The sequence below is a fragment of the Zingiber officinale genome, chromosome 9A (genome assembly GCF_018446385.1).
Source record: "Zingiber officinale cultivar Zhangliang chromosome 9A, Zo_v1.1, whole genome shotgun sequence".
Lineage (NCBI taxonomy): Eukaryota > Viridiplantae > Streptophyta > Magnoliopsida > Zingiberales > Zingiberaceae > Zingiber > Zingiber officinale.
In genome coordinates, this window is record NC_056002.1 from 102,702,359 (window position 1) to 102,730,194 (window position 27,836).

General features: G+C 47.8%; 2 protein-coding genes across 2 annotated transcripts; both read right to left on the reverse strand.

Moving 5' to 3' along the window:
• Nucleotides 1-17,423: 17,423 nt before the first annotated feature.
• LOC122019979 (beta-fructofuranosidase, insoluble isoenzyme 3-like) lies at nucleotides 17,424-22,475 on the reverse strand. Its single transcript, XM_042577649.1, has 5 exons — nucleotides 19,532-22,475; nucleotides 19,398-19,406; nucleotides 18,411-19,291; nucleotides 17,932-18,332; nucleotides 17,424-17,840 (listed from the first exon to the last, which is right to left on the reverse strand). Exons 1-5 carry the CDS (start codon nucleotides 19,716-19,718, stop codon nucleotides 17,555-17,557), a joined length of 1,764 nt encoding a protein of 587 aa, XP_042433583.1. The 5' UTR covers nucleotides 19,719-22,475; the 3' UTR covers nucleotides 17,424-17,554.
• Nucleotides 22,476-23,143: 668 nt separating this feature from the next.
• On the reverse strand, nucleotides 23,144-27,085 carry LOC122020268 (zinc finger transcription factor YY1-like). Its single transcript, XM_042578129.1, has 6 exons — nucleotides 26,806-27,085; nucleotides 26,577-26,635; nucleotides 25,056-25,255; nucleotides 24,684-24,773; nucleotides 24,333-24,476; nucleotides 23,144-23,882 (listed from the first exon to the last, which is right to left on the reverse strand). The coding sequence occupies exons 1-6, from the start codon at nucleotides 26,892-26,894 to the stop codon at nucleotides 23,349-23,351; spliced, it is 1,116 nt and encodes a 371-aa protein (XP_042434063.1). The 5' UTR covers nucleotides 26,895-27,085; the 3' UTR covers nucleotides 23,144-23,348.
• Nucleotides 27,086-27,836: the final 751 nt, after the last annotated feature.

Genomic DNA, 27,836 nt, shown 5'->3' on the forward strand with positions numbered 1-27,836 from the left:
CAGGAGGGCCCACTGACGGGGACCCAGGCCGAGCCCGTAAGTCACACGTTCGACGGTTGTATGTGGGAGCCGTGGGATGCAGCCACGAGCAGGCCTCCGACCCTGTCATTAGCTTTGGGCCACAAGATTTGGAGGGTCTGGAATTGCCCCACGACGACGCCCTCATAATCAAGGCTGTTATCGCTAACAGCCGAGTGGCTGGGGTCTTTGTGGATACCGGGAGCTCGGTCAACATTTTATTCAGAGCTGCGTTCGAGGAGATGCAGATTGACGCCGCTGAGCTCCAACCCGTAACCACTTCTTTGTACGGGTTCACAGGCAATGAAGTCAAGCCCATGGGTCAGATCAAGCTGGCCATCTCCATGGGCACTGAGCCACTGGTGCGCACCCGGAGGAGTACCTTTATAGTGGTGGATTCGCCTTCCTCCTACAATGTCATCCTGGGAAGGTCAGCTCTGCATGAGTTCCGGGCTGCCGTCTCCACTTTTCGCCAAAAGATCAAGTTTCCGGTCGGCAAGCAGGTCGGGGAAGTCAAGGGAGAGCAGAAGGTGTCCCGCAGCTGCTACATTGATATGGTCTGGGTGGAGGCGCGCAAGAGCCGGAGGACCCAAGATGGGGGAGTGCACGCTATCCAAGAGGAGCCTCTGCCTATTGTCGAGGAGCCTATCCCTTGGGAAGAAATTCGGCTGCATGCTGATAGAGCAGAGAGCATCACTCGCATTGCCAGTGACTTACCACAGGAGCTTAAGTCGGAGCTGATACGGTGCCTGATCCGCAATAGGGACGTTTTTGCTTGGTCACCGGAAGAGTTGCCCGGGGTTAAGCCAGAGGTGGCTGAGCATAAGCTGCATATTATACCCGAGGTCAAGCCAGTCAAGCAGAAGAAGAGAAACTTCTCTGCCGACCAGAATAAGATTATCCGAGCTGAAGTGGATCAGCTCAGGAAGGCAGGACATGTTCGAGAGGTACAGTTCCCGTCCTGGCTCTCCAACGTTGTATTGGTGAAAAAGCCTAATAACAAGTGGAGGGTGTGCATAGACTTTCGCGACCTCAACAAAGCCACCCCCAAAGACTGTTATCCTCTCCCGCGGATCGATCAGGTGGTGGATTCAACTGCTGGTTGTGAAAGGATATGCATGATGGACGCTTATCAAGGATATCATCAAATACCCTTGGCTATGGAGGATCAGGAGAAAGTCAGCTTCATAACGACCGACGGTACTTTTTGCTATACGGTCATGCCATTTGGACTCAGAAATGTTGGGGCTACCTACCAAAGGATGATGGACAAAGTCTTTCGGAGTCAGATCGGGCGGAACGTAGAGGTCTATATTGATGACATCCTGATCAAGTCCCCCCTGGCGTCCAGTCTAATAAAAGATGTAGAAGAAACCTGTGGGACTCTGAGGCAATATGGGGTAAGGCTGAATCCCCTGAAATGCTTGTTCGGGGCCAAAGGAGGGAAGTTTTTGGGATATCTGGTGACTGAACGAGAGATAGAAGCCAACCCTGAGAAGGTTCAAGCACTTCGGAACATGCAGATCCCTCAGAATCTGAAGGAAACGCAGAAGCTGGTCGACAGGATAACAGCACTGTCCCGATTCATCTCCAGATCTGCAGATCGAGCGGCGCCCTTCTTCAAAGTGCTCAGGAAGGCGGCCAAGTTTTAGTGGACGGAAGAATGCACACAGGCCTTTGAGGAGTTAAAGCAATACCTGGAGTCCTTGCCATCGCTGTTCAAGCCTATTGTGGGAGAGCCCCTTTGGGTCTACTTGTCAGCCACCCCCGAGGCCGTGGGGGCCGTGCTGGTTAAAGAGCAGGACAATGTACAACGACCAGTGTATTTTTTCAGCCATCTATTGAAGGGGGCTGAGTCTCGGTATTCGGCTCTGGAAAAGTTGGTTTACGGACTTGTTCTCATGGCTCGGCGCCTCCGACCGTATTTTTTGGTGCATCCCATCACCGTCCTGACAAATAGTACAATGGGTCGAGCTCTCACCAAGGTGGAGGTAGCAGGTCGGCTTATCAAATGGGCAACCGATCTAGGGGAATATGATATACAGTATCAGCCCCGAACCGCGATCAAAGCACAGGCTCTGGCGGATTTCTTGACAGAAGTTTATCAAACAGACTCGGAGGAGGTCTGGAAAATTTATGTAGACGGATCAGCCACCCACCGGGGAAGTGGTGTAAGTGCACTTCTAATATCTCCGTAGGGAGACATCATGCAGCTGGCTGTACGGCTAAATTTCAGAGCTACCAACAATGAGGCAGAGTATGAAGCTTTATTAGCAGGTTTGCAAGCAGCTCGGCATGTGGGGGCGAGCCGAATTGTAATATACTCGGATTCGCAGTTAGTAACTCAGCAGGTGACCGGACATTTTGAAGCGAACAGCGAAAAGATGCAAGTTTACAAGGAAGCCTATGAGAAGATGAGGAAAGATTTTAAAAAGGTTACAGTCACTAAGATTCTCAGGGCTGAAAATGAAAGAGCGGATGAGTTAGCTAAAATGGCCAGCTCCCTGACTACTTGGGTACTTGACAGATCTATAGCGCAGACCTTCCTTATAGCCCAGATAGACCTACAAAATAACCTGGAAGGAGCAATTGATTGGAGGGCGCCCATAGTAAGTTTCCTCCAGCAAGGAATTGTACCTACCAACTTAGAAGAGGCACGCATGCTCAGGAGACAGGCCCATTCTTATGTTATGATTGGAGATCAGCTGTACAAAAAGTCTTTCTCCAGACCTTTGCTCAAGTGCTTGAATGTGGAAGAAGCGGATCAGGCCTTGCGGGAAATACATTTGGGATGCTGTGGCAACCACGCAGGTGGAAGAACGCTGGCCTGGAAAGTGCTATTGGCCGGGTATTTCTGGCCTACCCTGCAGAAGGACGCACAGAAGCTGGTGAATACTTGTCTGTCATGTCAAAGGTATCAGAACCTGACGCACCGACCTACAGAGCTGCTGAGAACTTCTATAGTGTCTTGCCCGTTTGACCAGTGGGGCATGGATATCGTAGGACCTTTCCCAATGGCTACGGGGCAGAGATGTTTCTTGCTGGTAGCAGTAGATTACTTCTCCAAGTGGGTGGAAGCGGAAGCTCTGGCCAAAATCACTGAAGATGCAGTGATCCAATTCTTATGGAAGAATATCTTTTGCAGATTCGGCCTACCTCACAAATTGGTGTCGGACAATGGCAGACAATTTCAAGGACGTAAAATACAAAATTGGTGCAAGGGGTTCGGCATAACGCAGGCGCATCCTCAGAGCAACGGTCAGACAGAGGTGGTCAATCGGGAAATAGTGCGAGGGCTCAAGGTCAAGCTAGATCATACGGGGGCAGTTGGGTGGACGAACTACCGAGCATTTTGTGGGCTTATCGTACGACACCCCGAGAGAGCACAGGTCTGACACCTTTTCACTTGGTATATGGCAATGAAGCAGTGGTGCCTCTGGAGGTCGGGATACCATCCGTCAGGAGAATGATGTACGACGAGGGGAACACGGAACGACGGCTGGCCGAACTAGATTTCATCAGTGAAATTCGCAAGCAAACAGCTGCCAGGCTAGAAACCTATAGACAGAGGATGAGACAGAACTATAATAGAAGGGTGATCCCTCGTTTCTTCGGAGAAGGTGACCTGGTCTAGAAGCAGGTGAAGCCCTTGGTGGAAGTGACAAAGTTGGCGCCTCAATGGGACGGACCTTACAAAGTTGTCAAGAAGTTGGCGTCGGGGGCCTATTATTTGCAAGACGCTCAAGGAAGGAATCTAGACCGACCTTGGAGTGCTAACTACCTACAGCCCTATCAGGTGTGAGGGATGCCAACCCTGTTGCTGTAAGCCAGGTCGGCCGAGGGTTCCGGAGACGGTAGGATAGTCAAGCAAGAACTCAAAGATACGTATGTATATGTAAAAATTTCATCAGTTTTAAGCAATTTGAACAAATCATTTGAAAGGAGCAAAGATCTCATCCGGAAAGCCTTGAATGATCTGGCCCTGATCTAAGAAGTTTGCGGGAGGGATGGAGCTCAAGAAGTCCTGTGCATGCAATTGTCTGATAACTCCAGCTCCGTGTATGGTACAGTCGCAGCAAAGCGTGCCCCGGCCTGGGATAAAAATTCAGGAGAGCTCAAATAGGACCTTCGACTTCGCAGGCAACGATCATCCTCTCCGTCTTGATAGATCGCCAAGGCCGCGGATACTCCTGTCAAAGCCGCCCGAGACTGGGATAGTTCCGCCCTCAAGGCTTCCAGCTCAGCCCCTTGAGTCTCCAACTGTGCCGCCTGAACCTCCAGTTTATTGTTCTTCTCCTGCAGAAGAATATTCTTGGACTGTATTTCTTGAGCCTGATGAGCTAGCTGTTGCTGATACCCTGCCTCAGATGCAGCTCTCTCCTCCCTCATAGCTCGGAGCTCATCTTTCACCTGTATCAGGGACCGCTTCTGACGGTCGCTCTGATTGGTTAGGGCTTGAATCTCCGCTCGCAAAGCATAGCTGGCTTGGGCAGGGTCGTTCAGTTGCAGCTCTAATTCGGAGACTCTCTCCCGGAGTTCTTTGCTTTCATGATGGAGGGTGTGGAATGATTGGTTCAGCACCAAAGATTCTACATGAGTCTAGATGGAAGAAACAACCTTCAGCTGAGGTAAATTAATGGCAAGTGCGAGGTGAGAAGTACTTACTTTACCCCAGGACTTTGAGAACCTATCCATCTGGGCTAATGGCGACAAACTACCCATTTGACTCATGCTCTCCGCCCACAAGCTGCCAAGAGAACCTTTCATCATCAGAAGGCTCGTGGGAGCGTCATGTCGCCGAGCAAGAGCCGCTTCGGAGGGGATAGTGGTCCTGTAATGATGGAGGGTGGAGGAGGAAGGTTGAGAAGGGCCGGCGTCAGCACCAGGAGGAGCGGGAGGTGGCTCGGGAATGGGTTCAGTTGGCACGGGGTCGTAACGATTGCCTGGGCTATCTTCCTCGGCAAGAGTGGGGGCAGAGCGGAATGCAGCTGGTCTTCCCCTGTAAGGGTTGGGGGAGGCTGCCAGATAGACAAAGCAAGAATGACAAGGGGAATGGTGTCGGAGCTAGCCACGGTGGCAGCGGGGGATAATTGGGTAGTAGAAGAAATAGAATCAAGCGTTTATGAAGTTAGACCTGGTCTTCGGCGACGCCTGTGAAGCAGAGGCTGGTTATCGGAGTCAGAATCCTCAGAGCGAGGCTGACCCTGTGAAGAGGCTGCAACACCCCTGTCTATGGCGCCCCGACCGAATGAGCTTCGACCTGCGCGATGAAGGGTTGCGCGACCACGCCTGGAGGCCCGAGGGGCTCCTCGAAAGACGCGTATGGCCAGACGGCCGGCTAGAGCACTACCCCGATCTCGGCTCGGGGCAGCAGGTGAAGGAGAAGCGTCGTGTGAGGCGGGGTTGGAAGTAGACTGAGGCGCTGCCCCAGACGAGGTGGATCCAAAATGAGGGAGTAGCCTCCTCTCCAAGATCACCCGACCGCGCCGCATTATTTCCAGATCACTGAGGGGCAAAGGCAGAACCTCTGATGCGCGACGCAAAACCTCAGCTGTAGGCGCCAACGCGAATAATCAATCTAGTAAAAAATGAGCGAAAGGGGGAGCTCAGCACAAACTTACCTAAGGAGTGCGGTGTTTCAGGAGAAGGAGGGCTCAGCCTGAAATAAGAAAGTAGGTCGCCAGATAGCAGTCTTGTCAAATTCAGGCGCCAATCCTCCATCTTGCAGCCATATTAAAGTGGAGATCCATATGGAACTCTTCCAATGCCGGAGGTAGAGGCAGAGCAGATTGCCAGCGCATGGGCCAGTCTGTTTCCTCTGGAAACCTGAGAAAAAAGAACTTTTTCCTCCAGTTAGCACTGGGAGGAGGGAGAGGAGAGAAGAAAGCAGTGTGGTTGCGAGCTTGGAAATAAAAAAGACCGTTGGCGTGCCGAGCAAGAGCAAAGAAACAGTGAAAAAGGGGAGCCGACCAGGAAACCTCACAAACTTCGCAAAGTATTACGAAGCCACATAAAACCTTTATGGAATTGGGAGTTAGCTGACCTAGGGGGATCTTGAAGTAGCGGCACACTCCAGACAAAAAAGGATGTGGGGGTAAACGGAGGCCCGATACAAATTGTTCAGTAAAGAAAGTATAATAACCAGGCGGAGGATCGAAGTACAGGTTCACACCAGTAGGGATGATGGGGTGGAAGCTAGTAGGAATTTCATAAGTGTACCGTAGGTCATCCCAATCCAACTTAGCGAAAGTCGAAGCGTCGGGGAAGTGCTCCGCCAACAAGGAGATCCAAGAAGGAGAAGTCATTGCGAAAGAGATTATCTCAGGTGATAGAAAGAACAAACGAAAAGAAGAGGCTTGGAGAAGAAGAAGGATCGCGGCACAGTCTCGGAGGAAGTCAGTCGGCAGCAGCGACGCTTGGGTGCTCCGTGGTGGCGGCGAATCATAAGGGAATGCAAGAAGCAAGAAGATACTTATAGGTATGGCGGATGAAGGACATTTTCGTAAAGTTGACAACGGACGGTTGATGCAGCATCTGAGATAAACAGGAAACGCCCTGTGATGATCCTCGGGAATATACCCAGGGGGCATTATAGGAAAAGCAGGGGTCCGAGATACGAAGCGCCCCCTAAGGAGATTGCCCCAAGCAGATCAAGAATGTACGGAGAGGCCGTTAGAAAGGTGTGCAGATCAGATCAGCGGACTTCATGGGCACGCATCAGGAATAGAGAGCATGAGTCTAGCCCTTGCCGGGCTCGGTATAAAAGCAATTATTGAAGGAAGAGCGATCTAGTAGGGTAAAACGAGCAAGGGCGGGCGGACTGGCAGAGCTCAACCAAAGTCACGGATGGCCTACTAAGAAAAGAAACAAGCTAAGGATACGCGAAGGGAAAGCGATGCGATTATCCGGGTGTAAGAGAAGATAAGTACAGTCATCCAGAGTTCAATACGACCATACGAACAAATACAATCAGGGAAGGTTCAACATCAACACATAAAAGGTAAACACTACAACATGGTCCCGACTACACAACATCTGTAGAAGAGGGGGCAGGGTCACGGGAAGCCAACGGACGGAGCCCGGGGTCGGCTGGCACTATGTCGGAAGACGCAGGATCAGCGGACGCTTCAAAAGCAGCAACAGGAGGGGCCTGGGCAGAAATATCCCCGGGAGCTGGATCGGCCGCAGGATGAGGAGCCTCCAGGAGGAAAAGCCCGTCATCAGCTTCGAAGGAAGGGAAGGTTTCTTGCGGCAATTCCCTGAATAGGCGAGCTGTGTCCAGAAAGGTGGCAGGAGGTGCCAAGCGTAGGAAACGCTCTTGTCGTCGCCGTCGTTGTGTACTTTACCCATTGACCGTCAGCTTTACATCTTTGGAGGAAGAAGGAAGAGCCACAAAAAAACTCACTTCATAGGCCGATCACAATTAAGATTTAACGCTTAAAAATTCTTTGTTTTAAATATAAGATTTTGCTTCTTAATACTGGCGGGCATGCGCCCTCTTCTATTTCCCCACGCGGGCCGAATGTCTTCTAAGGGCCCTGCCTCGTCCCGTACTCCAGCGTGCTCGGGTGTATCGATGACTTCCTTATATAGAGGAAGTTATGCTGAGTCGGCAGGCTTATTTCCACCTCACCGTCCGAGAATTGGAAGACTCACTTGTCTTCAAAGCCGCCTCCAGCTGTTGAAGTTTATCGAAGGCGGCATGGGAAATGGCTCGAGCAGAGGCCGCATATTCCCCGGCGGCACGCAAATAAGCGTCCAGGCTTCCAAAGGAGGGTTCAGGAGGAGCTGAGGAAGCCGCAGGGTGCTCTAGTTCCTGAAAACGTGCCTTGAGCGCCACGTTCTCTCGCTGAAGCTCGGCCGCTCGTTGCACGGCGCTCAGACTCGCGGAGCAGGTCTGCAAGTGGCCGGAAGAAGAGAAAGGGGGTTACAGAAACACACAGATACCAGGAAGAAGAAGAGAAAGAGCTTACCGCTACCAAGGAGCGAGCAATTTGATCAAACTCCTCCAAAGGGGAATTGCTCTCCCAGAACTGCCGATTGGCTGATTGCCAGGAGATGGCCAAGTCCCCACAGAAGTCGACCCTACCAAAGATAGGCGATAGGTCAGCAGCGGGCACGTAGGCCGGGTCGGTCTCTGAAGGGAGCCTCCAGGAAGCTTCAAAGGTCAGGTCTGCAGAAGCCAGGTTCAGAGGCAGCAGGGCCGAGCTCGGAGGCCCAAGAAGAGGAGAGGCGGAGGGAGCCAGCGAGTTCGGGGGATGATCGCCAGAGGACGAAGGCGGGGCAGGCAATACACTCTGGATGAGCATTGGAGAGGTCAGGTCCAATAGCGGGTCTGCCACCTCCAGATCAGAGGCCTTCTCCAGGGCCAAGCTTGTCTCCTGGGTCGAGCTCGTGTCCGAGGACCTGGTGGGGGAAGAGATGCTCACTACGCGTTGACGGCGAGGAGGTGGAGGAGAAGTTGCGGTGACTGGAGCCGTTCTCTTGCCCTTACGCGTAAGGCGCAGCTTCATAGTGTTGGGGTTGTAAGGTTGCAAACATAGTCCCATATTGGAAACACATGGAAAAGATCATAGGTTTATAAGAGAAAAGATATCTCCATTGGCATGAGGCCTTTTGGGGAGAGCCCAAGAGTAAAACCATGAGGGCTTAGGCCCAAAGTGGACAATATCATGCTATTGTGGAGATATCTAAATTCTTTTCGATCCAACAATTGGTATCAGAGCCCGGGCTGCCAGAAGGTTTAACCGCCGACTGTGCACAAGAGCTATGATCTGATTGAGTCATGTGGATACAATATTGACCTCGAACAAAGAAAGTAGGGGTTCCTATGTTCAGATCAAGGGCACCAGACACCAGGCAGAAAGTCCTAGTTGTGGCTAGGCAAGGAAGTCCTAGTAGGTCGGGTGGACCGAGGGGCAGGAAGACCTGGTGGGTCGATGATCGGACGTGGGAAGCCTATGGTCCTTTGTTTGAGGGGGGGATTGTTGGGGTTGTAAGGTTGCAAACATAGTCCCATATTGGAAACACATGGAAAAGATCATAGGTTTATAAGAGAAAAGATATCTCCATTGGCATGAGGCCTTTTGGGGAGAGCCCAAGAGTAAAACCATGAGGGCTTAGGCCCAAAGTGGACAATATCATGCTATTGTGGAGATATCTAAATTCTTTTCGATCCAACACATAGTAGGAGGGAGCGGAGGCACTTGCCCTGCTGGCGACGGCTCCAGTGCGGGTTGATCAGAGCGGCGGGGTATGGCTGAGTCTGCAGGGCTGGGGGCTGGTGGCTCAATAAGCGCCGAGACAGCTACCGTCTCGGAGGTTTGGTGTCCCGAGGGCTGTGGACCGGCGGAAACAGCGGGGTCAGAGGATAGTCCTTGTGTTAGCTCCTCATTCAGAGCTTGCATAACGGCCACCGAGGGTGTCTCCTGACTGGCAAAAGCGCGGAGGAGGGCAGCCACTACAAATATAAGAGGGAAAAGTACCTCAGTTAGCGAAGAGCAGTATACAATAAATAACAACTTACCAAAAGGAGCTCCGATTTCCGTGGAAACAGGGCTAAGACCAAAAGCGTGCAGAATGCCTTCTAGCATCAGCACAGACAGGCGAACAACAACACCTTTCAGCTTGTCCGCAGCTGTGAAGCAGGCAGGCTCATGGGCATGCAAAGGGAAGTCTGAGGCAAGGATGGGATGCCATTGGGAAGGCACGACTAAGGGGACGGGGGGTTTGAGGAAGAAAAAATGAGATCTCCATCCTTTATTGGAAGAAGGCAGGTCATCAAAAAACTTATGGCCCGGCTTGGCCTGAACGTTGAATACCCCCGCCTCGGCTCGCCGGAAGGAATAGAAGTGATGGAATAGTCTAGCAGTCAAGGGAATTTGATAAATGCGGCACAAGATGATGGTTCCGTAGACCACTCGGAATACATTGGGGGCAAACTGAGAGATACCAATACCGCAATACTGGCTCAACTCGGAGAAAAAAGGATGCAAAGGAAAGCGAAGACCGCCTAAGATTTGATCCCTAAAAATAGTGATAAACCCTTCGGGAGGAGAAGAAGGATGTTCATCTGGTGAGGGAAGACGAAACTCATATGCGGCGCCTAGCCTCAAGTTGGATTGCAGTGCAGACAGGTCGTGATGGTCTAAATCAGAGATGTAACGTGAATACCAGAAGAGTTCCTTACCATCCATGACTATGAGGAGCAAGCAGGCAAGGGGGAGGATGACAAGAGAGGTCACAGGTCGGGCGCAAGCAGGAGAACGAAGAGTTGCACTGCCAGAAACGGTCGCGAACGAAAGGAGGAGGATAGCGAAGCGTCGAAGTAAGGAAAGCGGATTGCCTTTAGGGTTTATAAAGCCCATTCAATCCTAGGAAACATCGAGAGTCGAGCCGAGTATCTTTTGGGGTAACACGCCCCAGCGCCGTCTGATGGGAAATAAGCGCCGAAGGGTGCAAAAAAGGGTCAGAGGCTGGCGTCAGGAAGCGTGCGCAGTAAAGGCGTCGGACAGGTGTCATCGCGAGCAGAAACGCATTAAAGATCGACAAGACAAGGTAATCATGAAAGGGCGTGACCTAAAAAAAGAAGCATTCTTCGTGAAAGGCTCAAGGCTAGACGGGAAGTTTCATAAAGCTACAGACGCTAGGCAATTCAAAAGGGTCGTGAATGAGACAAAGCAAGTCAGCAGAAGTGAATGTCAGATCAGAGGAGTATCAAGCGGGCCTGTGGGGTGTTGCTTGCTCGGACCATCCAGGCAAGTAGCCCTGCCTAGACAGCCCCTGATCTGAGCAGCCAACCAGGCGCATCGCAAGAACTGCGGGATCATCATAAGCTGCAAGGGCACTGTGGCCCAAGGGTTGAGTAAGGTTTTTACACTCCCTCCTCTATCCTTAATTCTATATCGCGCATAATGCAATTGCAGGGAGAAACGCGACGCAAATGAGTAAGCCCAAAGCTAGCGATAACGACCAGATCAACCACAGCAATGAGGTTGGTATAAGCGAGATGGATGAAGGCGAAGAAGAGCAATGCGTCTATGCCTTCGCCGGTTGAAGTGTTATTACTGGTCTCGGACCAGCGCCATAACCTCCGGCCTCGGACCGGAATATCATTACTGGTCTCGGACCAGCGCCATTGCCACCGGTCTCGGACCGGAGTATCCAAGACTCTCGCCCCAGTGCGAGTTATAAGTGAGCTCTGTTCTCACGCCCAACGACCTTTCAGGTCGACTCCCATGCGAGAATTAAAAGTGAGCCTTGTGCTCACGCCCAACGACCTTTTAGGTCGGTAGTCCTACACTCTCGCCCCAGTGCGAGTTATAAGTGAGCTCTGTTCTCATGCCCAACGACCTTTCATGTCGGCTCCCATGCGAGAATTAAAAGTGAGCCTTGTGCTCACGCCCAACGACCTTTTAGGTCGGTAGTCCCAGACTCTCGCCCCAGTGCGAGTTATAAGTGAGCCTGCTCACGCCCAACGACCTTCGTGTCGGCTCCCATGCGAGAATTAAAAGTGAGTCTTGTGCTCACGCCCAACGACCTTTAGGTCGGTAGTCCTGACTCTCGCCCCAAGGCGAGTTATAAGTGAGCTCTGCTCACGCCCAACGACATTTCAGGTCGGCCCCATGCGAGAATTAAAAGTGAGCCTGCTCACGCCCAACCACCTTTAGGTCGGTAGTCCCGCTCTCGCCCCAAGGCGAGTTATAAGTGAGCCTGCTCACGCCCAACAACCTTCCGGGTCGGCCCCATGCGAGAATTAAAAGTGAGTCATGTGCTCACGCCCAACCACCTTTTAGGTCGGTAGTCCCACACTCGCCCAGTGCAAGTTATAAGTGAGCTCTATTCTCACGCCCAACGACCTCGTCGGCTCCCATGCGAGAATTAAAAGTGAGCCTTGTGCTCACGCCCAACCACCTTTAGGTCGGTAGTCCCTGACTCTCGCCAAAGGCGAGTTATAAGTGAGGTCTGTCTCACGCCCAATGACCTTCATGTCGGCTCCCATGCGAGAATTAAAAGTGAGCCCAGTGCTCACGCCCAACGACCTTTAGGTGAAGTCCCGACACTCGCCCCAATGCGAGTTATAAGTGAGCTCGTGCTCACGCCCAACGACCTTCGTGTCGGCTCCCATGCGAGAATTAAAAGTGAGCCTTGTGCTCACGCCCAACCACCTTTAGGTCGGTAGTCCGCACTGCCCCAGGCGAAGTTATAAGTGAGCTCTGCTCATGCCCAACGACCTTTCGTGCCGGCTCCCATGCGAGAATTAAAAGTGAGCCTTGCTCACGCCCAACCACCTTTAGGTCGGTAGTCCTGCACTCTCGCCCAGGCGATTATAAGTAAGCCTCGCTCACGCCCAACGACCTTCGTGCCGGCTCCCATGCGAGAATTAAAGTGAGCCTGTGCTCACGCCCAATGACCTTTAGGTCGGTAGTCCCGACTCTCGCCCCAAGGCGAGTTATAAGTGAGCCTGCTCACGCCCAACCACCTTTCAGGTCGGCCCCCATGCGAGAATTAAAAGTGAGCCTGCTCACGCCCAACCACCTTTAGGTCGGTAGTCCCACACTCGCCCCTAGTGCGAGTTATAAGTGAGCCTGCTCACGCCCAATGACCTTCCGTGGCTCCCATGCGAGAATTAAAAGTGAGCCTTGTGCTCACGTCCAACGACCTTTTAGGTCGGTAGTCCCGGACTCTCGCCCCAGTGTGAGTTATAAGTGAGCTCTGTTTTCACGCCCAACGACCTTTCAGGTCGGCTCTCATGCGAGAATTAAAAGTGAGCCTTGTGCTCACGCCCAACGACCTTTTAGGTCGGTAGTCCCGGACTCTCGCCCCAGTGCGAGTTATAAGTGAGCTCACGCCCAACGACCTTTCAGGTCGGCTCCCATGCGAGAATTAAAAGTGAGCCTTGTGCTCACGCCCAACGACCTTTTAGGTCGGTAGTCCCAGACTCTCGCCCCAGTGCGAGTTATAAGTGAGCTCTGTTCTCACGCCCAACGACCTTTCAGGTCGGCTCCCATGCGAGAATTAAAAGTGAGCCTTGAGCACAGTGCGAGTTATAAGTGAGCTCTGTTCTCACGCCCAACAACCTTTCAGGTCGGCTCCCATGCGAGAATTAAAAGTGAGCCTTGTGCTCACGCCCAACGACCTTTTAGGTCGGTAGTCCCGGACTCTCGCCCCAGTGCGAGTTATAAGTGAGCTCTGTTCTCACGCCCAATGACCTTTCAGGTCGGCTCCCATGCGAGAATTAAAAGTGAGCCTTATGCTCAAGCCCAACGACCTTTTAGGTCGGTAGTCCCGGACTCTCGCCCCAATGCGAGTTATAAGTGAGCTCTGTGCTCACGCCCAACGACCTTCGTGTCGGCCCCATGCGAGAATTAAAAGTGAGCCTTGTGCTCACGCCCAACCACCTTTAGGTCGGTAGTCCTGCACTCGCCAAGGCGAGTTATAAGTGAGCCTGCTCACGCCTTCAGGTCGGCTCTCATGCGAGAATTAAAAGTGAGCCTTGTGCTCACGCCCATCGACCTTTAGGTCGGTAGTCCCACTCGCCCCAGTGCAGTTATAAGTGAGCCTGCGCTCACGCCCAACGACCTTTCAGGTCGGCTCCCATGCGAGAATTAAAAGTGAGCCTTGTGCTCAAGCCCAACGACCTTTTAGGTCGGTAGTCCCGGACTCTCGCCCCAATGCGAGTTATAAGTGAGCTCTGTGCTCACGCCCAACGACCTTTCAGGTCGGCTCCCATGCGAGAATTAAAAGTGAGCCTTGTGCTCACGCCCAACGACCTTTTAGGTCGGTAGTCCCAGACTCTCGCCCCAGTGCGAGTTATAAGTGAGCTCTGTTCTCACGCCCAATGACCTTTCAGGTCGGCTCCCATGCGAGAATTAAAAGTGAGCCTTGTGCTCACATCCAACGACCTTTTAGGTCGGTAGTCTCCAGACTCTCGTGCCCCAGTGCGAGTTATAAGTGAGCTCTGTTCTCACGCCCAACGACCTTTCAGGTTGGCTCCCAGTGCAAGTTAGAAGTGAGCTCTGTCCTCACGTCCAACGACCTTTCAGGTCAGCCCCCATGCGGGAATCAAAAATCAACCCCCCTGCGAAAATCATAAGCGAACTCGACGCCCACGCCTAACTACCTCTCAGAGGGATATGCGTCACATTGTGCGGAGCGTTTCCAAATAATCAGGTCTGCTACATCTAGCTTCATTTTAGCTCCTTTATACAAATTGCAAATATGCAGCAAACAAGCAAGGCACGAAGTACGGGAGGCCATCCACCCTACCCCTAAAGCATCGATGTTAACTGCGGCATCAGGTTTTTCACGTTTATTGTAGTTTTAATTTTCAAGCACTATGTTGGTTTTATTATCCAAAATTCATACATAAAGAGGAGTCATGATACAACTCTTAGCTCTTACATACGAGCCAGTTTCTAAAAATGCTTGCTAGATGAAAATTGAGCAGGAAAGACTAGGTCGGAAAAGGATAGATATACAAGTACAGTAGCACAGTTCAATTAGCAGGCGATACAGCTAAGGCCACAGGAGGGAACGCTTGGCGGCAAAGGAGCCACTGAGACAACTATGGCCTGAACTAATTTTAACTCGGGGAAAGGATTGGTCATGGAGAATGAGCACTGCCGAGTGAAGAAATGTCTGGGGACTCAGGAGCCCCTGGGGCGTTCAAAGCTCGAGCCAGCTGCGCATGTAGGGAGTTGATGACTGTTTGTTGCCGGGCGATCTTGTCTTGCTTGTCGTCGAGATACGTACGGAGGAGAGATAGCTCCGTTTCATGCTCTTGTTTCAAGCGTTCCTGAAGGCTGAGTTGGCGCTGCAGGCTAGCCTGGCATTCCTCTTTCCTCGCCTTCTCAGAAAGCACGCAAGACTTCGCGACACGATACTGGGCTTCCATGGAGCGCAGGGCAGCTAGCTGATGAGCTCGATCCTGGGACACGCGTTCCAGTTCACGTTCTTTCTCGGCAAGTTGTAAGGTGAGCTGATCTATTCGCGTTTGGGAAGGTGGTTGATCAACTTCCTCAGAAAAAGGAGAATGCATCGCGGGGAAGAAGGTGGTGTAACGCGGGTTAGCAAAAGAAAGTGGGAAGGCGTGGCAGGAGAAGATAGAATAAAAAAATGATCGTAAGGCTCTTTATAAAGAGGATGGATGGCCAAATCAAAGCAACTGTGTGGACACGGTACCCCAAGCGACTGGCAAAGCAATTAAGGAGGCATGGTATTCCAGGCGACGCGACACAAAGGTAGATGCGTAAGGCAAGAAGCAGAGCGCACAGAGATAAGCTGAGGTCACAGAGATATGCTGGGGTAGAGACATAGAGATAGGCTGAGGTCACAGAGATATGCTGAGATCTCAGAGATATGCTGAGGTCTAGTCAGTCAGACTTTCGTCTTCCTTCGACTAGACTTGTGAGGGAGGCTTGTGATACGGTTGGCCCAAGAGGAAAGGGGAGAAAGGTCACGCCATTTAGCAACAAAGTCAAGAGAACGCGGCGTCAGTCAAGTCGACCAGGCAACAGCTAGCCTATAGAACAGAGGTCAGCGCATCGTTAGCCCAGCAGCGAGGTCGGGAAAACAAAGTCGGCGAGGCAGATCGCAGCCCACGGTCGAGACAGACAAAGGTGGCAGGTAGAGACCGGCAGTTCGCGACAGGCCGTGCAAGCCACAATCAGCGGGGCAGAGACGGCAGGCTGCGAAAGATCCCACAGCACAGGTCACCGATCAGCCGAGGGTCAACACAGGCATCGCGATCGACAGCTCAGGTCAGCCCGACCAACAGGCGAGATCCGGTGAGGCACCACGACAGACGAGCCGCAGAGGATCCGCCGCGGTAATCATTGCATACCGAGGCGAGGCCTGCGAGGACGCTCATAACCAATGGCACCGACAGATGTCCTTCACGACAAAACCCTCAGGCGGTTCCCAAACAAGAAGATGCTTCACGACCAATAGCAGGTTCTGGAAGCAAGGCGGGTGCATAACAAGGAGGAGATTCCTCGACGCGCACGCACTTCTCGCCACTTTTCCACAACTTTCGCTTAGTCTCTCCGCTTTTCTAGGAAAAGGACCAACCGGAGCGCCTGAGGCCGATCCGGATTCTTTTTCTGATCGAGATCGCAACGCCGCCCACGGAGCCGATCACCACGATTTCCGTCAATCACCAGCCTCCGACCGTTCCTCGGGCCACATGATCGCAACCGATCCTGAGCCAGAGGTCGCGGTGGCCCGGTTGTTGACCGAAAGTCGTGGGCGATTCACCCCACGGTGGTCGACGTTGCCGCAGACCGCACACACTCGCACGATCTCCTCCCTCACGCAGAGACCGTAACCTGTGAAAGTCCCTGATCAGCCCTCCGACGCCAAGTCAGTCCTTTTTCCCTACAAAAGCGTAGAGACTAAAACGAAAAGTTGGAAAAGTAACGAGAGAGCGCTGCACCGCACGGGAATCTCCTCCTTTACGCACCCGCCTGCTTAACCGCCAACCCGCCGTAAAACGCGACCGGACTTTGTCGTATATCCCCGACACCTGTCGTGCTGCTATTGGTCGTGAAGGCATCTTTTTGTTTAGGAACCTTCGCCTTTACACAGGGGTTTTGTCTCGTAGTGAAGGACATCTGTCAGACCGCCATTGGTTATGAGAGCATCCTCTCGCTTAGGAACCTCCGCCTCCGCACATCTCCCTGGTATGCAATGATTACCCTTGACGAACAGTTGTGATCCTCCGACTCCTGCACAGCTTAGCTCATCCTATTTATCGTGGTCTGCATCTACCTCACACCCCTCGACCAGATCTCGCCTCTATGCGTTACTTGTTAGTCGGGCTAACCCTGAACAGCCCTGTCGATCACGGTCTATATTCTGTACCCTGTATTTGCCGACCCTCGACTGTAAGCCCGTAGATCGGGCTGTCTTCACACAGCCCTGTCGCTTCCGACCTGTGACTGGTGACTTGCACTTCCGGATCTTCGAGTCGCAGACCTGCATACCGAACCGTCTCTACACAACCCTGCCGCTTCCGACCTTTGATTTGTGGCTTGCACTTCCGGGCCTTCAAGTCGCAGACCTGCGGACCGAGCCGTCTCTGCACAGCCCTGCCGCTTCCGACCTTTGATTTGTGTCCTGTCCCTCGACCATAGGCCTGCATCTTGCGCTGCCTCTGCCCAGCTTTGCCGATCCCAACCTGTACCCCAGGTTCCGCTCGCCGACTTCCTTTGTTTTCCCACGGCCTCGCCTGCTTGAACAACCAGTCTGTCTGACCTCTGCCTGTTCTATAGGCTAGCCTTTTGACTGCCTAGTCAGCTTGACTATTGACCGCCACGTCCTCTTGACTTTTGACCGCTAAATGATCGTGACCTTTCTCCCCCTTTCCTCTTGGGCCCCTCCATTGCTAACCGTATCAGTATCAATAAAAAAAATTAAAAACTTTTTATCATTATATAACAATACAGCTATATCCAAAAGTATATCTGTAATAATAATAATAATAATAATAATAATAATAATAATAATAATAATAATAATACAAGATTTATTTATATCAAATTTCTTTATTCATGAAAGGCGTCCTAATCTCCCATGCATTCAGCTCCGAAACCTTAATATCCACTGCTCCATTGTTGAACACGAACAGATGGGCATCTCTTCCGATCGCCAAGCTGGGATAAACTCTGGACGTGATGCATGTTTTTCCTCCTGCGCCAAAGCTCTCCACCACCGAGTGATCGATCAAGCTTCTAAGAGAGATCGTCTTAGACGAATCGATGTCAACGTCGACAAAGCCAGCAAAAGTCGGCTTATATATGTTTTTCTCCCTTTTAGTTGACCTGATCATTCAGACAAAAAAAACAAGGTCAATCAAACGGTTGACTTAGGACACGGGGTGTTAAAAGAGCAAGCTAAGCTTAGCTCGCTCACCGGGTGGGATCATGGCAGAAGAGAACAACGTGCTTCCTCTTGTGCTTGAAGATCTTGAAGAACACTGCAGTTCTTTCTTCGAGAGCGGAATCGGCGAGAACGTAAAGCCCGAACGGGCCGACTCCTCCCTTCACATCGGCGGCGTGCCTGGCGCAGTAAGCTTGGGCATCTCCGACGTACGAAGGGTCGAAATCCTCTGCTTTTTCCAAACTGCTGATCTCGAATGTAACCTCCACATCCGCCTGAACCGCGTCGATGTTGTTTACTCGGAAGAAGCCACCGGGATTCACGGCCTGATTCGCCAAAGAAACGTGCTGGCTTCTCAGCCGACCGAACTCCTCCACCGGCCACTGCAACAGCTGCCGGCCGTTCTCGTCCAGCCAAAGTTCTCTTGGAATCAACTGAATAAATACAGAACGATGGAGCTTCAGGAGACGTTGAAACAATGAATAAAAAAGGGGGGTAAAGCGAAAACTCACATGAACTCCAGCCCAGCCTTTGATGATGTCATTGCTCGCGTCGTCGTGAGTTACATCCGACTCGTTGGCCCAGCCGCACAAAACCCTCCTCTTCTTCGCCGGATCGAAGAAGGTCTTCGAGGCGTAGAAGTTGCCGTAATCGTACCTCAGCCCTTCGCTGCCGTCCACCGACGCCTGGTCTGGCAGGTACCGATCCAGAGCAGGGTAGTAAGTTCCCAGAGTGTAGTGCTCGAACCTCATCCGGTCGAGGCTCACCTTCAGCACGTGCTTCACTCCGCGGCCGGTCGCCGACGTGTCCCTTCCTTCCCTCCCGCCGACCGCCACCGGGAAGAAGTCCGGGCACTCCCACATGCCCGTCCCCTTGATCGAGTGCAGCGGATGCTTCGCCTTCGTCCAGTTCTTGAAATTCCTACTCCGGTACAAGATCGCCACCCCTCTCTGCCCCTCTTTCCTCGCGCTCCCGATCGCGACGTTCCAGTGCTTGTTGTCCGGGTGGAGCCACGCTGTGGTCGGATCGCGGAACTGAGTGGCGTTGATCGACGGATCGGAGGAGATCACGGGGTTGTAGTCGGGCTTGACCCACTCGCGGAGAAGGGGGTCGGATAAATTGGCCGGGAAGGCGATATTTTGGACCTGGGTTTTGAAGTCGTCGACGATCCCGGTGTAAAGGATCACCGGCTTGCTGCCGGGGAGGACGGTGGCGGAGCCGGACCAGCATCCGTAGATGTCGAAGGGCTTCGACGGGTAGATCGCTGGGTCGACCGCGTGCCAGTTGATTAGGTCTGTTGACACCGAGTGGCCCCACACGATGTTACCCCACACGGAACCATAAGGGTTGTACTGGTAGAAAAGGTGGTAGATACCCTTGTAGTAGAATGGCCCTGGGATATTTTTTTTTTAGAAATAAAAGATCAAAATACCCATACAAAGTTTAGATATGTAATATTTCCTAAAACAAAATCGAAAATACAAACTTAGACCACGCACCATTTGGATCTGCTTGCAAAAGTTGTTGATAATTTGTAGAGGATATTTATGAGCATAAACAAAGAACAAGAAAATCAGCAAAAACATATAGTAAAATATATTTATTTTAGAGAAAAAAATAAATTAAAAATTACCATTGATCCAATTTCTCAAGGGACGAAAGTGGTAGCGAGGTAAGAGAGTACTGTCGATCGAGGAAGGAGAAAGATTCACGAGTGTTTCATGCCCTAGATGGGAGCAACCAACTTTTTGTAAGGAAATAAAGAAAAATATAGCAAATAAATTTAAACATAGCTTTGGGAGATTTGATGATATTGCCATTTTATGAATGGAGAAAGACAAAGAAGAAGAGCAAGAACGAGTGGCTCAAGGATGGGGAGAAGAGTACATAAATATATAGACGAATGAAACCATGCACTCATTTTTATTTTGCAAATAAATAAATATTTATTAATTATGTGGATAGCAAATAAATAAATTACCATTTTCAAGGGGAATTTTCAATGAGAAAAAGGGGGACAAGGTTGATCTTTGAGTAGCATTTTGACTCAAAATTGTGGATAGATTTTGGAGTCCTGATTTTCAATTTGTTTGTATTGTAAGTTGGGTTAAAGACAGATAAGGTACTCATATTTTGAATTCTACTTGGAAAAATATCTATTTTAAAACCACAATGAATGTTTATTCGTGTTGAATAAATATATGGCTATTTTTCATATTTACAAATACACAATCATTAGGCATGATTACATACAAAATTTTGATTGAATTCCATAGATATTTAATATTGTGCTTGAATATTAGTTAATCATATTGTAATGGTTGTGGAAGATATGTATTTAATGATTGTTTATAGTGGATTAGGCATTATCGTTGTTTTGTGAATTAGTTGGGAGAAGAAAGTGTATTATCATTAATTAGGGTCGATGCTGATGGAGCATATCATTGTCGATGAAGTTTGACTGTGGACACCTCCATCAAGGTTTTTTGTTGACTTCTATTATAGAATTTTCTACCACTTATGAGATTGTGTGATACTGCTGGTAGAGCCCCGATATGCTGCCTGACTCCATGGGTGTGTCTCCGTACACAACACGCGTAGAATTTTGAGCAATCGAGAGTTTAGATAATGATAAGTATAAGTAGTGTTGTGTGTGACCCTAAACATAAAGTGGGATTGATAGTCAAGATGATGGTAACAATCAAGATGTATGTATCTAAACGGATCACTTTCAACGGGACTCAAGTTCTTACTTTTTATGGACAAGACTCTCAGTATAAATTCAGGCGGCCCTAGAGCTAACTGAATCTATAGGACTTACCTCCCTATCCCTTATAGGCATAACTTCCAATATAAATCCGGCAGGACACAAAGCTGGCTGGATCTATGAGACCTAGTTCATCACTTCTTATGAATATGGCTCCCAGTATAAATCCGAGCGATCATAGCGTAGGTCAAACCTACGGGACTCGACTTCTCACTCTTCATAAACAGGGCCTCAATATAAACCCACGTGACCACATAGTCGGCTGGATCTACGGGACCCAGCTCCTCACTCCTCATGAATAGGGCTTCTAGTATAAACCTAACCAGTCGCAAAGTCGACCGGATCTACGAGACTCAGTTCCTCACTCCTTATGAGTAGGTCTCTGAGCCTAAACCCGAGTGGCCATAACAGAGCCAGTCGAGCCTACGGGACTCGGCTTCTCACTCCTTGTGAACAAGACTTCTAGCATAAACCCGTGTCTCCACAAATCCGATCAGACTTACGAGGCTCAGCTCCCCACTCTATAGACGGGCATGATCCTCAGCTTAAACTCAATCGGCTCTAGGTCGATCAGACTCCATCTAAGAGACAACATTGTTAAATAATCGCAATAAGAGAATATTCCATTACTGACATATACACACAATGGAGCATTCCTCTGCCTAAAAGAACAGTTCAAATCTCCTGTCCCCAAATTTCTCTGTCCCCGTGTCCCCTGCCGATCGGACGGACTAGATTACATCTCAAGGCATCATGACATCCTTAAGATGTGTGCAGTATCATCGTGATGTGCAAAGCATCCTTGAGATATAATCTGATCCGTTTGATCGGCAAGGGGACACGAGGACAGAGGATTTGAACTCCTAAAAGAAGGCTGTCATACATCCTCCACTATCCGACATATTCTGATATCTGACATTTTTTGACATCTCATTATTGCTGAGATTATAAGAGACCGTATAAAAAAAAGTTCTATCCGTTGGCCATATACGCGTATGTGCGCACATGCATCCACACTACTGTTTATCATCTTCTCCATTTTCGCTCGGCTACTGCTTTGACTTGAATGTCGGAGTGTCTGTGCCAGAGACCCTTCCCCGGTTCTCACGTTAATGTTCTCGTTGGCTATGTGCACATCTACTATGCTTCCGAAAGAGATCAGATAGTATGTTTAAATAAACTAATTAGTATTTGATAGAGGTGAAATAAGCATGGAACTAATACAAACAGACTCAGTGAGTTCTGGGGGAAAAAAATATTTCCAATTCTCCATCTAAATGTTTAGATTAAGATAATGTTGTGGAGAATCGTTTCCCAATCCACTTTATTCCACCCGATCAAGCTACCAAACGCAACCTTATCAAAAAATAAGCGACGGAATCGAACTGTGAGTTACAGATCAGGGGAAATCAGGGGTTTTGCATGAAAAGAATCGAACTCTTTCACATGGAAAATCAGGGGAAAAGATCGGCATACGAACTGTGAGTTACAGATCTTACAAATTTTTACAGGGAGGAAGGGATCCCGACGCCCGAAAAGCTAATCCATCATGCGAATCAGAGAACGAACTAGGTCCATCGAAAGCTTCAAGAAATGAAAAAGGGTCTGACCTTTGGCTGGGGCGGATCGGGATCACCAGTCCCCGGTGGGAGCGTAGAAGCAGCAGAAGCAGCGGCAGCAACGGCGGAAACAACGGCAGTAGCAGTAGCGGAGTGAAGAGGAAGGCGAAGTAGGGCGCGGCGGAGCCTCCATGGAACCGTCGTCGGGACGCAACGCACGGAGCGAAGGGACTAGAAGGAAGCGAATGGGAAAGTAGAGACGGCAACTCCAAGTTTTATATATAAACTTCATTTTTAAAATTATAATACCTATAATTTTTAAATACAATATACTAAAAAATTTTATACAATATAAGAAAAAAATTCAAAATTTGTGAATAAAATTTTTATATTGCACATAAATTGGCATGGGGGTAAAATTATTATCGTATACCCTAAAAATCATTCAAAGAAGCATTTAAAATTAAATAGCTCGATCTTCTTGAAAAAGAGAAATCCATTAAAATGAGATTGTTATAAAACGACTTTCAAATTAGGCACAGACAGAGTAGACCATCGCTAGATAGAGGCACTTTTACCAACTTTCCGAAAGGAGAAGGTACGAGTGATAACTATAAATAAGGAGAAAAATAATATGTTCAAGGAAAAAATTTAAAAAAAAAATTAAACATAGACACATAAAATGATGGGGTCTACAAAAAATGAAATGGTGGACGTTGATTAGAGGTTCATGCACCAAACTGCACTTTACATAAATTGACACTCGAAAATATGGAACCGCCACATTAATGGTCCTCCTAGAATCGGTCCCACGGATACGAAGGAAGGTCATAAATTGACACTCGAGATCAGATAGAAAGTAGCTCAACCACATCTAAGCAAGCTTCCAAGAACACAGAACAGTAAATTCTCACAAAAATTTTCAGGAACGACTTAAATAGATTAAGAAGGGTATGGAGATACAGATTTCCTTCATTCATTAGAAAGAAACTTAGTCCGTTTGGAGAAAAACAAAACCAAAAAAAAAAAGTGTTGAATGATGCTTCTATGTTTAAAAAACAATATAGAACAATAGCAAGGATGTGAATTTGCTGGATTTCAGCTGGCATCTGCTTGGATTGGTTTCAGTCTTCATCTTCTGTCTCCTCATCATCCCCATTCACCTCCTGGTATCTCCATCCGTCTCCTTCGACGTTGTCTCTGTCCTCTTCGGTTTCTTCACTATCTTCCTCCTCGTACACATCTTTGCTCGGCCATTGTTGCTTCTTGATGGGAGGTAAAGTTGGAGGAACCACATTTGAAGCTTTCCTTTTGACTTTTGCAGGTGGCAACTGTGAAGTCGGATTGGGCTTGGTCCGTTTTGCGTTCTTGCCCCGAGCACCTCTAGTGACGTAGGCTTCTGGATCGCTGCCTTCCTCCATGCCTTGCTCGGCAATAGCTGCAGCTTTATTGTTTTCTTCAGAATTATGGCCCGGATGCTCCCTTTTGAAATGCAAGTTCAGTTTGTACTCATGGATGTAAGCTTTCTCACAACCTTCATAGGGACACGCATATGGTCGCTGCACGGAGGCCAAACTATATCCAGTTGCAGTTGCCTTGGGAGTGGTATGTGGTTTCTCAATCGCTGGGGTGTGCTTCACCGTATCAATCATGTTGTTCTATAAAGATCAGGGGAAACAGTAAACAAGTTTTAACTGTAAAATGATCAGAAAATTACTTCACAGTAAGCATCATTATCAAAATCAATTTAAAGAGTGTTCAACAGAATCATCAGTGATAAAAGAATGAATGTAAGACAGGTTTCACAGCTAAATCACTACCTAAACAGACTTCTCCCAATCCACAATCTATCCTTTATAACAAAGAGTGCATGACACAAGAGATACCATCATGAAGGTGAAAAAAAAACAATTATGACAGCTTTCTTGAATTAGCTAAGATAAAGGATTGCGATAATCAGTATAAGAGAGAAAAATGCTTGTCCAGAGAGTCAAACTTGTTTTACAAAAGTATGATAGGTCAAAAGGTAACGCTTCACACATTGAGAAGATTAAGCAAGGAAAAAGGAAATTAAGCATCTGGATGAAATTCAAATATGTGTGGGCTACCTTATCATGGTGTGTCTTCAAGTGGGTTCTTAGCTTGCTCTCATTTATGTATCTCTTTCCACATTCCAGGTAAGGGCAAACATGATAGTTTTCCACCGAGTGTGTTTTCATATGTGCCCTTAAGTTAAAATCCAACGAGAAGGCCTGTAAGTCAAATCTTGGAACATGTTAGAACTGTGAAAAATTAGCGGAGTATCAGAAAGGAAATGTTCTGCATTGATAAGCTGAAGTTAGGAAGATAACACAAAACCAAAAATAAGAACCAGCAAAGTTGTTTCTGAGGTTTAGAGGTCAAATTTCACATACTCAAACTGATTAGATAAGCTATAGATACGAAGGTATCATAATCACCTTACCACAGCCTTCATGAGGGCAAATGAAATCCCTTTCCCCTGTATGAATTAGATAATGTCTCTTTAACTTTGAACTATCTAAAAATTTCTGCAACAGCAATGATTATGTTAGAAAGGTAAAACGCAAGAGACGCATCTAACATCAAAAACCCTAATGCATAAAGAGGTCTGGTCACTGAATCAAGCATGCTATACGCAAATATGGGACATGTAACCAAATTGAAGGAAAAGGGAACAAGTTCAACTATAAGACTAAGGAATAAGTGTGCATTAAACATAATGAATTTAAGAGGCACTGATACTAGTAGGCTTCCGTGACCATAAACCCTTTTAACACTGACAAAACAATCGTATACAAAATGAAAAACACCTTTCCACAGCCTTCGAACTGGCAAATATGTTGCTTCTCTCCATGGATGTGAGCATGCTTCTTTAAAGCACCAGCATCTATGAAAGTTTTCCCACAACCTTCGTAGCTACACAGGAATAGAACCTCAGTAGCTGGTTCAGGTTTGTGTTCTTCTTCTTCTGTTTCTTTGGACTTTTCTTTGATAGCCTTCAACATGTCCTCTAATAAAGAATCGTCAAAATGCAAAATTTAGACTGGCCAAAATACACAGTTACGAACATCATGCAAGGCTGACTTTTATTGCATCTACAAATTGCATACTTTTTCACAGTCAAGAAAATTGAAAATATGCAAAAATAACAAAGGTGTGCCACTTTTTCATTAATATTAAAGAGTCACTCCTCTCTGGAAACTATAAAAGTGGGTTCTCATTTTTCATAATTTGTCAATTTTACCCTAGAGAACCAGTTTGAATGGATTACTTGTTTAGAAAGTCCCAAATTGATCATCTTCTTCTCTGCTAAAGGTCATCCTTTCCATCACTGAATCTCCTCCTCACTGTAATCTCCTCTACAACCAGCAAAGCCCTCTCTTTAGACACTTCCCTGTCACCAAAACATATTGAAGCACCATCTTTCTATAGGCCCTCCTTGCCACCAAACTTTTCATTCTCACAACTATTCCCTCTGTCATCATATATCTAGTCTCTCCTTCTCATGGTCCTTCCGCTGCCACCAAGCCGCATTGAAGGCATCTCTTCCACATGACCTCCCCACTGCCAAGTCTCCTTCGAGTGTTTTACCGTAGATTTTTAATCAAAATGAAAAATTTTCATGAAAAAATTTAGTTTTGATTATATAACATCTTCATAGTGAAAACACAATGCAAGATGATCTTTAAGAGAGAAGAAGATGATCAATTATTCATGCATTCAATAGATGAAATGAATAGTTTCATACCAAATTGTTCACTTTTCAACTATTTGTAATTGTCAAAGGTAAATTCCATATTTTGTTGGTGTTGTTATATTTTGAATTTATTTTTTTAACATAATTTTAGTTTATTATGAAGGATTGGTGGTTTCTTCCTCAATAGGGGAAAATAAAACAGTTTGGTCATTTCAAAGGTCAAAAACTTTCAAAAAAGGAGTGTCTTTATGATTTTTCCCTAGAAAATTTAATATTAGAGCCATATAATAGGTAGCATATTCTCCAAATTGAAAAGCAATTAAATACTTATCTGTGGACATTTTATATGCTGAAGAAAGTGAATTTTCAAAAGAACAAAAGCCTCACTCCACATGTTATTCTTCAGAAGAATATAACTTGTTTGTAATGAAGTAAAAAATCAGACTGTTCTAGCAATGAAAGTAGAAGTACAGCACTGAAAGTCTGAATCAGAAAAAAATGTGGCAAAAGATTGTGCACGACAGAACAATCCATGCAGGGGAGACTAAAAACAACACGATTGCTTCAGAAAGCAAGCAAAAGGTTAGGCCTTGGAACACTTCTCAACTAAAACAAAAGAGAACGGAGACATTACCCGTAACCCACTTCAAAAGGAAGCACTTTCCTCCCGTCGCAACAACATCCTGGGGAACCCTAAATCAAAGACCAAAAAAAAAACAAATTTTTAGCACGATCATCCGTGACAGCGCACAATTGCATCACACCGAGCCAATTGGAAAACCCCAGCCCCAGCCGCAACCCGAAACGCAAGAAATCCATGACAACTCATAATCAAACAGCAAAGAAAAACGAAGGCGGCGCACCATTCCTTGAACCACCGGACGGTCGTCGGACGGTAATCCTTGTCAGCAGGTCTCCGCTCCGGCGCCAGATGATTGAGAGCAAGATCCATAGCTTCGCGTCTCTAACGGCGGCAGACGTGAGCGAGCGGCCAGGCCAAGTAAAAGGTAGGGTTGGGGAAAGGAGGGCGTAGGAGGGGAGAGGACACGAGGCGAAGAACCGAGCCCCTTCCGTTATGAGAAGGGATGAGGCGCTGGAGGACACAAATTTCTCCATTGGACCTTCCATTAAAGGTCTACGAAGGCCCCCGTAAATATGAATACTTGATAACAAATTTAACTTAATAATAATATAAATAATAAGTTTTACAATATTCACAAATAAAATAACAGTAAATTAAAGAAAAATCTCCAATCACAATATTAACTTTGCATACAATCCCCATGTCCAAAAAATTTTATTTCCACTCCCTGTATATAAAGTATTACTTGTTTCAACTCCCTCATGCAAATATTGATATCTAAATTGTCTCTCAAATTTTTTAGGTACAAAAATTCCAAAATTGAGTACAAAAAGTCCAAAAATGAGTATAATTCTTCTTAAAATCAGTACTTTATATTAAAAATCGAGTATATTTTCTATCAAAATTGTCTCTCTTATTTTTTAGGTATAAAAAGTCTAAAAATAAATATAATTCATGTTAAATTCAGCACTTTACACTATAATCTAGTACTCTATACTAGGATCGAGTATATTTTCTATCGAAATTAACACTCATATTTTTCGGTACAAATAGTCTAAAAATGAATATAATTCTTATTAAATTCAACACATTAAACTAAAATCGAGTATATTTTGAGGTGAAAAAAAAATCGTACTCAATTTGATAGAAAATATACTAGATTCTAAGTTAATATACTCAATTTAAGAGGATTTATATTGATTTTTAGATTTTTTTGTACCTAAAAATATCATGGGCAATTAGGTAAAGATGTTTGACTGGGGAGTGAAAATAAAGATTTTCATGGATGGGGACTGCATGCAAAGATTTATT

Excerpts from the sequence above, each read along its gene's own strand:
- LOC122019979 (XM_042577649.1), bottom strand. The coding sequence starts at position 19,718 with ATGGCAATATCATCAAATCTCCCAAAGCTATGTTTAAATTTATTTGCT. Across the intron at positions 18,333-18,410 it reads AAGGCTGGGCTGGAGTTCAT|TTGATTCCAAGAGAACTTTG; the intron begins GTGAGTTTTCGC and ends GTATTTATTCAG. Across the intron at positions 17,841-17,931 it reads TTCTGCCATGATCCCACCCG|GTCAACTAAAAGGGAGAAAA; the intron begins GTGAGCGAGCTA and ends CTGAATGATCAG.
- LOC122020268 (XM_042578129.1), bottom strand. The coding sequence starts at position 26,894 with ATGGATCTTGCTCTCAATCATCTGGCGCCGGAGCGGAGACCTGCTGAC. Across the intron at positions 24,477-24,683 it reads CTCATGAAGGCTGTGGTAAG|GCCTTCTCGTTGGATTTTAA; the intron begins GTGATTATGATA and ends TTTGACTTACAG. Across the intron at positions 23,883-24,332 it reads TGAAGACACACCATGATAAG|AACAACATGATTGATACGGT; the intron begins GTAGCCCACACA and ends TGATCTTTATAG.